This window comes from Rhamphochromis sp. 'chilingali' (assembly GCF_963969265.1).
Source record: "Rhamphochromis sp. 'chilingali' genome assembly, chromosome: 17".
In the NCBI taxonomy this organism is placed as follows: domain Eukaryota; kingdom Metazoa; phylum Chordata; class Actinopteri; order Cichliformes; family Cichlidae; genus Rhamphochromis; species Rhamphochromis sp. 'chilingali'.
Window position 1 is genome coordinate 11,297,537 of NC_137944.1, and position 11,875 is coordinate 11,309,411.

At 41.6% G+C, this 11,875-nt stretch overlaps 1 protein-coding gene across 1 annotated transcript; it reads right to left on the reverse strand.

Moving 5' to 3' along the window:
• Positions 1–55: 55 nt before the first annotated feature.
• LOC308384363 (digestive cysteine proteinase 2) lies at positions 56–8,153 on the reverse strand. The gene is made up of 11 exons (XM_080862867.1): positions 7,974–8,153; positions 7,270–7,329; positions 7,094–7,186; positions 6,335–6,507; positions 5,126–5,387; positions 4,840–5,035; positions 4,549–4,742; positions 4,377–4,468; positions 2,160–2,321; positions 671–860; positions 56–584 (listed from the first exon to the last, which is right to left on the reverse strand). Exons 1-11 carry the CDS (start codon positions 8,017–8,019, stop codon positions 397–399), a joined length of 1,656 nt encoding a protein of 551 aa, XP_080718993.1. The 5' UTR covers positions 8,020–8,153; the 3' UTR covers positions 56–396.
• Positions 8,154–11,875: the final 3,722 nt, after the last annotated feature.

Genomic DNA, 11,875 nt, shown 5'->3' on the forward strand with positions numbered 1-11,875 from the left:
GTGAACTTGTTCTGTGTGTGTTTGTGTGTCATCAAGTAGAAACAGACAAAGCAACCAGAGTTAATAACTTCCTGGGACCAGCAAATTTATTTAAATTTGTTTTCAATAAAAATTCTGCCTTCCAGCAGCAATTAAAAAACTAACACCACAGAGACAAAATAGATTATCGGGACGTAACACTTTTTACTTCACAATGATCCAGTTTGTCTTGTTATCAATGCAACACACTGTAGTGCTGTCTCCTCCCAATCAGGCTGCCATGTTTAGTTCAGTCCACAATAAGTTCTTAGGCTTTTTTCCCATAAAGCTGGCCTAACACACACATCAAGATTAAGTGTAATTCAGCAGTCATGAAGTGGCATCAACAGCAACATAAAGGCTTTAAAAGAAGACAGTCTATGCCAGTGTAACATATGTAGCATCAGTGGCAACACCACAGTTGTTATCCTTCATAGACATGAGGATGTAGCCATCATTGCCCCAGTATGTGGACCAAGAGTTCTTGATGAGCCAGTATGGCTCTCCATTCAGGGTGCCATATCCCACTGCAAGCACAGCATGGTCCAGATCATCCACAGTGTTCCCTGAAAAACAGAACCAGCGAGTTACGTTGTTGTGAGCGTGAAGGATAGTATCTAACGCAATCACTGTGGAAAGAAAAAACACTCACCACAAGCAGGTTCGTAGTAGACGCCGTTACTGTAGAAAACAAACGAGCGATGTGATGCGTCGATACTCACGGCAACGGGGCCGTTTTTAAAGAGAGCCAGCTTGAGGGCCAGTTGATCGCCAGACGTGACGTTCGTGTAGCTCTGGATACGTGCAGCGAGCTCGGACGAGTTCGTGTGGCAAAATCCGTTCTACTCGGAGAGAAAAAAATATTTTTAAAAACTTTCTCACAGCTTCTCGAAATCCTCTTTTGTGTTGAAATCCACTGTTAATAAGCAGGCAGTTATTCTGCTGGCTTTTTAAATATAAATTTGTAGGTTTTGCTTTAACATTTAGGGAGGAATGTATTGAAATGAATCATACGCATGTGATTTACTGGGGTTTGTGGAGGGCAAATTAATGGAAAAACAATCCATTATTTAACGCAGAAAGAAAGTATGTGATGTTTTGCTCCTGATGATTCTATGATAGCTGCAAGGAATGTTATTTTAATTGGAATACCAGAGGGGAGGGATTATTGGAACAAAATGTGAATCTTTGTTTGGGTTCTGAATATTTCTGGACCTTAAAATTGCTGTTTTATTACAAAGGAAAACTTAACAAGGAGCACTGGAGAGAGTGGTAGAATAGCTGCCCAGTAAAGGCCATTTATACACACCAGCAGTGGTCATTTCAACTGGCTTTCATCCATCTCTGGCTTTTTGTGACCTAGCACATGTGGGGCAGCTGGGTTAAAGACATGAACAGACATCACATAGTTTATTTTTAAATACATGTATAATATTTAATACTACTCTTAAACAGCAGATCTATGTCTGCTTAGTTAGAGCATGCTAGATTTATGACTGAATTTTGCAAAATACTGTTCAGGTGTCGCTACTTTTGGGTGACACCAGAGCAATTTGGGATAATCACAGGTCACTGGAAGTCAGTCTCTTCCTTTGATGTTAATAAATACACAGTTATACACAGTGGGGCAAACTGACAGTAACTTTCTGAATGCTTTAAGTACTTAAGAGACACATGAAACAGTCTCTGGTCAAAAGCTTGTTTAACTGTAAGACAGGCTTCCTGAGCCTGAAATCAAACATGCCGTTAATACCACAATGATAAGATTTGTAGAATTACACTATTAACGTCGCTCTTTTAAGGGGCGATCGTGGCTCAAGAGTTGGGAGTTCGTCTTGTAATCGGAAGGTTGCCGGTTCGAGCCCCGGCTCGGACGGTCTCGGTCGTTGTGTCCTTGGGCAAGACACTTCACCCGTTGCCTACTGGTGGTGGTCAGAGGGCCCGGTGGCGCCAGTGTCCGGCAGCCTCGCCTCTGTCAGTGCGCCCCAGGGTGGCTGTGGCTACAATGTAGCTTGCCATCACCAGTGTGTGAATGTGTGTGTGGATGACTGGTTGTGCTTTGGGGTCCTTAGGGACGAGTAAAGCGCTATACAAATAAAGGCCATTTAAATTTTTGATTTGTTGTTGTGAAATCATCTCACCATCCCCATGTAGGCGCCATATGTTTCCATTGTGGCGATGCCTCCGTGCTTCATGATCCACTCGTACGCTCTCCACTCCTCCCCGCCATCGCAGCCGTTATTACCGAAACCCCAGGAGCAGTCGATCAGCATCTGCTGAGACAGAACCTGCAGAGAGCCCGTCTGAAAGACACGAGCAAAAGTATGATTACACTCGGCATTACATCAGCAGCCTGCGCTTACTCTGCACTAATCATGAATCAAACTCTAATAAAATGCAGACATTTTAATCCACTGATCCACTTTATTGACATTTGATTATATGAAACACAAACAAGACAGCTAAACATTTATAATCGGCTTTCATTCCTACACCATTTTTACTCCAGCTGCAATCTACAGGTTTCTAGGCAGATGCTGTGAGATCACGAAGAACTAAATTCAAAGCGTGCCCCCCACTGAGTGGCTCTGTTTATGAACCTGCCCATGGGGGTCACTGCATCGCTCAGGTTCAAAGACGACCTGCTGCAGCCTCACAGCAGTACTTCCTCCTAGCCAAAACAAACTGTTCCTGCAATTATTGCAAAGCAATTAGCAGTTCAAGCTGCTTTACCTCAGTGAGAAATGTTAAGATTATTGCACGGATGAATCCCTTACATTTATATATTTATACATCGTTAAACAAGAAGTCGCTACAGAGACCAAAACCAGACCTTAAAAACATGTTTTGGTGTAAAGTTGGACATTTTTACATGGAAGTCCATCACGACCACTGACAGTGTGAAACAAGGATGCAACTACCATAAAGTTTTCTACTGCATTGTGAAATCTCATTGCAACATCATCTCGGTGCTTTGAACCACATGTGACAGCGAGGGGTAATCTGACCATGAAACCGCGCTGATGCCAAAGAGCATGTCCTGGATAATCCTCCTTTCTGACACTTCAAATGACTAAAATTTACAAAAGGGATAAAGATTTATGGGCTCTTCTCCTACAGACTTTTATAAGGCAGGAGTATTTTTAAAATCACAGATATCACCTCCCCGGTGGCTTTAATAAACTTGCAGTTGCTTCACTTTTCAGACCCAGAAGCTCTATCGATCTTTTATACTTGAGTGAATCGCCTTTGGAGCCAGTCTCAAGGGGCTCACTTCCACATTCACTTTACTTTTCGACCCTGGATTTCGGTGTTCGTTATGTACTTTGCATTTTCTGATCAGTAATTTAAAACTAGATGAGTAAATAAATACTAAGATCAGATTTTACTGATACTCAATGGGAAATTTCCAAGCGCAGCACCTTAAGTTTACTGCAATGCAAAAACATTTTACTTCAGTTAATGTTTAAATGTTGTTACTGCACTGCGATGAAGCAGGAGCTTTAATGTAAGTATTATCCCTGAGACTTCCTCCATCACTGGACCTCAGCCTAGGAGTTACAGAGCTACAGGCCAGGGGCAAGACACATAATTAAGAGTCTCCTATGTGAGGGAGAGACACAGAATTCGGTCACTTCAATGGGGTGCCGTCAAGTCCCAATAAACTGATCCTATGTTTGGATCAAGTTGCTAGGCAACATGGGATAAGGAATGCCTTTGAGCTCAGCTTTCTACAGGATGGAGGCAGCCCAAAGCTGACGTCCCCTCAGACTCATTCATTCACACAGACACACACACTGTAAAGCCCGTCCAACACGACTGAAGTTACACAATGAATCTTCCTGTGGATCTATCCCCAAAAGGAGGGCTGCACTTCGGAGAGAAGGATGTTTGTTTGTTTTTTTTATTTTTTAAAAAAGGTCAGTAGACTCAAACAGCAGCCCTATGCTAAATAAATGTGACAGACTGTCATTATCTATCTAATTTACAAATGGTTATTTTTAATTTTGCAAATAATTCTGCTGGTTTTGTCACAAAGAATCTATATCAGTCATGCACCTTGAATAATTTGCATCTTTGTATTTTATTCATTTCACTGGGCGTATTCTTCTGCCTGCACGAGCCACTTCAATACAAGGAGTATTAAAATAAAACCTAATTTCTCCCTAAAACATCAGAAAGATAGATATAGATTTATACCAAACGTAAGTGCACTGGAAATAAACCCAAACAAGAACAGATGAAGCATCAAGCTGAGCATCTGCGGCTTCAAAGAGAATAGGGAAGGAGCCCCATTATTCGAAGACACTGGAATGGGGCCAAGGACTGTGCAGCAAGCTGCCTCCTATCCTTTTTACCTTTAAGAAGAGAGCGCCCTCTACTGCTCCAGTGGTGGCAAAGCTCCAGCAGGAGCCACAGATGGCCTGGTCCTTTACTGGGGTCACGGCGCCTGGGAGGCCAGAGTTAAGGTGAAAAAACAAACCTTCCTCACAGATGCATCTTTGGTGAATATTTAAAGCTTATACACACCATAAAGCCTCCAGTCGAGTGACTCGGGAAGATTGACTCTTTTGTAAGCTTTGAAGGGGAAGGGGAGCCCTCTGTTTGGGGTCTTTCCCCTTTTTCTTCCCCTCATGGTTGCCAGCTCAGACATGGTGCGATCCGACAGAGAGTTCAGAGCCAGAGAGAAAGACATGCCCGCTCTGTTCTTAGAGTGAATGTACCTAGAAAAACAGGGAACCAGTCAGACACACCGCTGAAAAACTACTACTAAAGCTGTAGCCTCACAATTATTATTAAAGTATTAAATGTTGCGCTCACCGTAGGTTAAGAACAAAAGCATGCTCCCTCTTCTCGTGCTCCCTTTCATCGCTGTACTGCCGCTGGAACTTGTCCTTGAAATGGCTGAACATGCGCTGTGACTGGCTTGACGCTGAGGTGTGGATGAGATCTTTCATTGGATTGGCCAACATATGGTGCTCCACTCCAGGACCAGGAAACCCACCACAACTCATGCCTGTATAGAAACACAACAAGAAGGAGTTTTTGTTTTTCTTTTGTCCTCTGAGTCTTCCAAAAGGTCGAGCAGGTATATATTTACACAAACCTTCAGGCAGCAGGAAGACTTTGGGGTTCACGTCAGTGCTGAACTCCTTGTATTCCACCAAGTACTTGTCGTAATGGGACCCCAGCAGAGTGTTGTATCCCATCATCTCATAGTGAATGGGAATGGGGGTGTCTTTTCCTCCATCTGCACCTCGCTCTGAATGTGTCACCCACAGTGTGTACGTGTTCTTCTTGTAACCCACAGTGGTCACATTCTGCCAGACTTCACACAGGGAACCTCTGTAGTACTCCACCCTCAGGAACTAAGGAGGGAAATGAACAACTTGACTTGTCAAAATAAAAGATAAAAACATTCAATGAAATATGTGACTACGATATAAATACTCACAAATGGTGACGGTTTGTTTTCCACTAAGACATACTCCTCATGAAAATGTAATTTACAAAATGAACATGACACTGTAATAAAGATCTTATGACTTATGAGCCCACAAACTCATCAGAAAAGGTTTACTGAGGTAAGCAGTTGAGTCATTTACCTGTTTTCTTTTGCGGTTTTGCTGACACATCACCACTGACCGTGTGATGTCAACTTGTTAACCATTAATACCATGATTGTGTGACAATCATGGTGACAACATAGGATCAAGTGAATGCGTCTATAGTGACACGGGTCTAGAGAGTGACCATCTGACAACCCTCGAACGTGAGGAGGAAAATGAGTACTCCAAGACCAGCGGTGAATGATTGCTGGAGGCTGATGGCAGTTGCTGCAAAAATGACTGCTATAACCAAAGTCACACAGGCCTACAGACAGGTTAATGGTTTCCTGGAAACAACCTGTCACTAAAGAAATATTAGTATTCCCCCAATGTTAGTAATACTGGTAATGGTAGCATATTCCCATTTACTGGTCTGACTGTAAGTGAAAGGCTTATCTACAAACACTGGCAATCTACTAGAAACACTGCCAACTGGTTGGGGAATAGAAGTTTCCCTAGCAACCGGTGGTTGCATCATGTCCAATGTCGAGGTCAACTCTTAACCGATGTGTGCGTGACCTCAGTACACTCTGACTTCTTCTTGCAGTAGGGTAACTACCCCCTTCTGGCCATTAGAATGATAGTATACAGCTTTAAGACTTTTCTGCTTTGGCTTCTGTTTTAACAACCGGAGACTGTTCCATATATACACTTTTACTCATGAAGATCAAACTGAAAAGTGGAATAAAAAGAAATAAAACACACACCTGGAAGCCCTGCACATCGGGGAGCGCAGCCTGCGGTGTGACTGCTTCGTCCTTTGTTCCGTTAATCTGGAAGCACTTCATCACATTTAGCTCCTCTTCAGTGGTCTCAGGCGAGATCTTATAGGCAGTGCCATACTGCTGCTCTGAAGCTAACTGGTAAGTCAAAACCTGGCCTGTTGGTGATAAAGAGTGTTAAAATGAGACATTATTGACTTCTCTAATGTTAATAGTACATTTATTTTGTTAATAGCTCAAGATTTCTGAATGAATATGCTATGTGTGGCTCAGACAAAACCTTATTAGCTATAGTCAGGGCTTTTTGGCGTATACACCTGTCAGTAGAAACGCATTATATCAGGATTCAATTTTATTATTATTATTTCATTACTACTTTGAATGTGTTCATTCTTCCTTTTTCCTAACAGACTACAGTTATGTACAAGTCAAGATGATGATTTGTCTGATGGAAGAAAAACTAAATAAAGAGGAGTATTCGTGGGTAAGTTTGCACCAGCCGTCATCAGCACTGTAAGCATATAAAAACACAATTTTAGTACAAAGTCACATGCAACACAAGTCATCAGATTATGTTCATCACGCGTGCTTACTCTGTCTTTTTTCACTTCTTTTTTTTGCGATAATGTTACAGTCTGGTATCGTTTCTCTTACACAACAGGCACTCAATTTCAAATTACTGATTAGCCAAGCAGGGGAATACAGAATCTGCTTCAGGAGAATCAGCTGAAGGGGGTTTCTCACCGTGGTAGTAGTCTATCCGGCTTGACTTTGCTGTTAGGTCTAACCAGGCCTCAAATGGTTCCTCAATTTCAGCATAGGGCAGAGAGATGATTCCTGAAATGTAAATACTCAATGAAACATAACTTCCAACAAGGCCCAAAACATACTGTGTAACCCTGTGTTAGTTCACAGCTTACCTTTGACATGATAGCTCTTTCCAAAATCAGGAAGGCTATGTACTGCCTTTGCCTCTGTACCTGACAATGAAGCAGAGGTGACAACACATGTTAGTAAAATAACTACAGAGCTGTGTGCAACAAGCAGCAAATAGCAAAGCAAGAAATACTGACAGCTATCCCTGGATATTTGCTATAACTGGTTACATGGACGCTACAAACACTGGTCATTTACAGACGCCTTGTTAACTTCTCACACACGGAGCAGAGGATAAAACAGACGTTTGTAGCCATTTTGGCAATATAAGTTATAAAATTAGATAAACTTCTCATACCCCAACCTTCCTTTTTTAAGTTTTAAAGCCCACTTTATCATAAAAGGAACAGGTTAAGCTTTGGTAAATAATAAAGTTAGTTGTGTGCCGAATTAAAGAGTGGTTAGTGGAGCTCGTAAATTAGCACTTCTCTCAAGCTAAAACAGGAAGACTTTAATGTGAAAGTTAAAAATTATCGTATGTATTCCTGCTCTACTGTATAGTTACTTACACACAAAGATAGCCTCTTATTTAGCAAACTGAATGCTAATGTACGTTTATTAACATGTTTATTTGCACGTAACGGCTGCGTAACAAGACCCCCGAGTGCTAGCTACCTCCACAGCATGTAACGCTGGCTGACTGTAAACAGCTAACCTAAAAAAACAAATATGAAATGTATTTCCTTACCAGCGACATCGCACAAAAAAATAGCTGCAATGTACCAAAGCTGCATTTTTTTTTCTTCTGTATTCTCAGAGTGACAATGAGAACAGCTGGCAGACTAAAGCCAAACCTCACAGAAACACATTACTCTGCGGACGTTCTTTAACCCCCAAAACAATGATTAAATCATGGAGAACGGTGCCTGCCCGGTCCACCAATCACATCGCGCCGAGGAAGTGTCTCCTCCAATCACAGTTTTATTTGCACGCACATCATGTGAAGCATGTCATATGACTGTAGTTAACTAGATAATCCGGTTGTTCAGTGATGACGCGACGAATCCTACTTCCGGGTCTAAAGTAGTCTGCGTTTAATATGGCTTTTGTGTTGTTAACATGTTTAATGTTATGTATTTTCTTCTATTTGATCTCAAAAAGCTCCTAAAACAGTCAGTGATCACTGTTGACCTCCCTCGGCTTTTATTACCGCTAATCATTTATTTAAGCTCAGTTTTTAAAACCTTACGATGTAACTACAGCCCAGCCCATGCAGCAGTATATGAATGACTAACCTCGTATTGTGGATGGATTATCTCAGTTGTTCTCCTGGCTGAAGTTTGGTCCTTTTACAGCATCCTGCCATGCGATTACATTTGTTCCTGACCACCGAGAACACTCACATTAACTTTTATCGAGTGGAAAAAAAGTTAGCTTGTTTATATTATGCTAACATAGCTGTGTCGCTAGCGGTCACGTAGCACATCATTATATACCAGCTAGCCAAACTTCAGTAACCCTACAAACGTCACTGCTGTTTAGTTTTCTGTCTTCATTTATGCTGGAAGTGATAGCAGAGCTGTACGTTTTAATTTGTTTCCAAAACCCCACAGTCAGGACATGCTATATTGTATTTAGATAGAAGCTAGCGAGCTAACTCCCTGCTAACTTCTAACTCCGTTAAATGTCATAAATTCCGTTTTCATGGATGCCTGGATGTTAAACTCAATTGTTACACCTGGGAGAGCAGAACGCTGATCATTTTATTAAAGATGAAAGACTTTAGACAGTTTTTCAACTCTCAGTAATCCCATAGTGATCGTTTGATATATGGACCTGCAGCGGAGTTTAGACCCAGACACGGCTAGTGACGTCAGACTGAACAACCGGATAGGAAAACAGCGGAAAGGGCAGTGTTTGTGTGAACTACCACTGCGTGTCACGAAGCCGAGGCTTCCCCTTTTTTGTTTGGAGCTCTTAAAATCCTTAAATCAATCAGACGAAAATACTTTGATAAGATAACTTAATTGTGTGCTAATTGTATGTTAAATGACATTTACAACAGGATTAGTCAGAGTTCCCTCTTGGGTTTTGTTTGTTATAGAGAAGGGTTGCTTTTTTAAAAGCTATTCTTTATATACAATCCTGTGCAAAAGTGTCAAGTCGCCCCATTTTGATTCCCATTTTGATCCAGTGATGTCGAGAATAGTCTTTCAAAGTTTCTGAAGGGTTTTCAAAGTTTTCTTTGGACAATAACTGCTTTTTTATTCAGTCCAATCCTCATACCTGACCATTTCCAGAAGTTTTTAAAACAATTTCTATTATTCATTTTTATTTATTTATTTATTTTTAGAATGGAATAGATAGAATAGAATAGCCCTTTATTGTCATTGTACGTGTAAAATGAAGTTCAATTCAATAAAACTTTATTGATCCTGAAGGTTGACCCCAAAGGAAATGGGGTTAAGGCTGCCGACCTTTGCCAGCGCCGACTTACCCTTATGACCATACATACATTACACAAACACCACATGGGGAAGACAGGTCAGAGAGGTATAACAATGGAAAATGCACCACATGAGGAAAGATAAGGAGAAAAAAAATAACTCCCCCCAGACTGAGCTCCAACAGGGAGATCAGTTTGAGAACAGAAAAAAAAAAGTTGTGGGTGCTCCACACCAACGGTGCCAGAATAAAATATAAAGAGTAGAAAGCAGGAAAAAATAGCAAAAGAGGACAAATATATACAATACAGAGGAATATATTCGGAAATAAGAGAAAGACAGACATTGGAGAACAAAATAGCTTCAAATAGTGGCCTGAGTGATGAGGGTCACACAGACCATGGCTCAGATTCATGAGGTGGGTGTTTGTTAACAGTCTGAATGGCCCAGGGGAAGAAACTGTTACTGGGTCTGGAGGTGTGGGACCTGATTGACCTGAGGCGCTGACCAGAGAAGCGGGTAAACAGATGGTAAGCTGTGTAAGGGCTTACCTATGATTTTCCTAGTTTTCCTGAGACAGGAGGATCTGGCAATGGTCTCCAGGGTGTCAGAGGGCAACCAATAATTTTTTTGGGTGGTGTTGATTACCCTCTGTACAGCCGTCCTGTTGTCAGTAGTGGACTCTGTCTATCAAACACCCAGTGTGGAGGAGATGCTCTCCACAGAGGAGCAGTGAAGGCCAGCAGCAGCTTCTGGTCCACGTAATTCTTCCTCAGGACACGGAGGAAGTGCAGCCGCTGCTGGGCCTTTACCAGGGCGTTGGTGTTGTGGGTCCAGGTGAGATCAGGGGAGATGTGGGTGCCCAGAAACCTGAAGGTGGAGATAGATTCAACCCATTCCCCATTTATAATTAGAGGGGAGTGGACCTGTCTGTGTCTTTCCATTATGAGTTCTTTTGTTTTAAGGATGTTCAGCTTTAGGTTGTTTTCGGAGCACCAGCGGGAAAAGTTCTCTACCTCCGCCCTGTACGCTGTCTTATCTCCATCAGAGATGAGTTTAACCACGTTGGTGTAATTAGCATACTTGACAATGACGAGAGTTGGCTTGGTTGGTGTGCAGTTATAGGTGTACGGGGCGTGGGATCTGGTGCTGGATGACAGTCGAGGAGAGAGGTTGGGGGTTGGACTGATTGAGGCTGGTTTGTGAGGAAATCTTTGATCCAGGAGCAGGTAATAGGTGGTCCAGTTTGGTGGTGAGGATGTCTAGTATTATGGTGTTGGTGGTAAACGCTGAGCTGTAGTCCACGAAGAGCATCGTCAAGTAACTCTTCCTGTTCTGCAGATCATTTAGTGCTCTGTGAAAGGTGATGGTGTTAACAAAGAACTTATTTTAAATGGCATCTTTAAGCACTTTGTTTCTAATAGCCTGTTACAAAAAGACAGAATTTGTTCCCATTTCTTTTGTTGAATGTTTGAAAAATGTCAAAGAAAATGCAGTTTGACAAGCATGAAAAACTATTTTTACAACAACAATTTTATTCCAAAACAGCTATTGTCTGAGAACCTGGCATACTCAGCATGGTGTGCAGTGTGTCCTTAAAAAAGTAGCGGACAAAGGAAGTGACAGGCCTAAAAAACTGCTGTAAAACACCCAAAAGAAGTGAAAATAAATAACCAATCGAGTAAGAGTTTTAATTCTCTCACTCTGTCTGTTAGAGACACGTTTTAATGGTTGCAGAGTTGTTACAAAAGAAGAAGATGTGGTTTTGTGGGTGAGTCTGCATGCAAAAAGATTCATCTTGCTGATTTTCTTCTTGATTGGAAAGTGTAGAGCTGTGAAGGTGTGTGTGTGTGTTTTGTCTGTCTGTGGGTGTTTGAGTATGTTTGTGAGTGTTATGCTGGTGGAGTTTCAAAAGTGATAGTTGTTATTAACTACATGCTGAGTGTTTTCCATTTATGTTCCAGTGCATTTAAAAAAAACACCAACGTGTGCACAGTGTGACATTTTAAAGAAGAAGAAAAACCTGACTCTTAGTGACAATGTCTTGTACGTACATTGTAGTTACAATATTTATAATTTCATTGTTAAAAGAAAGCATGGCCCCTGTCAGTTCTGAGGTTTTACGTCCCAGGATAACAACATTTTGATCCTTAGCAGGTCTCAAAATTAGACAAACCAAATGTCAGGTGAGCTACAACAACAGTCT

What these genes read in the sequence shown, in the direction of transcription:
- LOC308384363 (XM_080862867.1), bottom strand. Translation starts at nt 8,019, where the DNA reads ATGCAGCTTTGGTACATTGCAGCTATTTTTTTGTGCGATGTCGCTG. An exon ending in CCGATGTGCAGGGCTTCCAG is followed by an intron (nt 5,388 to 6,334) that starts GTGTGTGTTTTA and finishes TTCCCTCCTTAG; the next exon opens with TTCCTGAGGGTGGAGTACTA. An exon ending in AGTCTTCCTGCTGCCTGAAG is followed by an intron (nt 5,036 to 5,125) that starts GTTTGTGTAAAT and finishes GTTTCTATACAG; the next exon opens with GCATGAGTTGTGGTGGGTTT.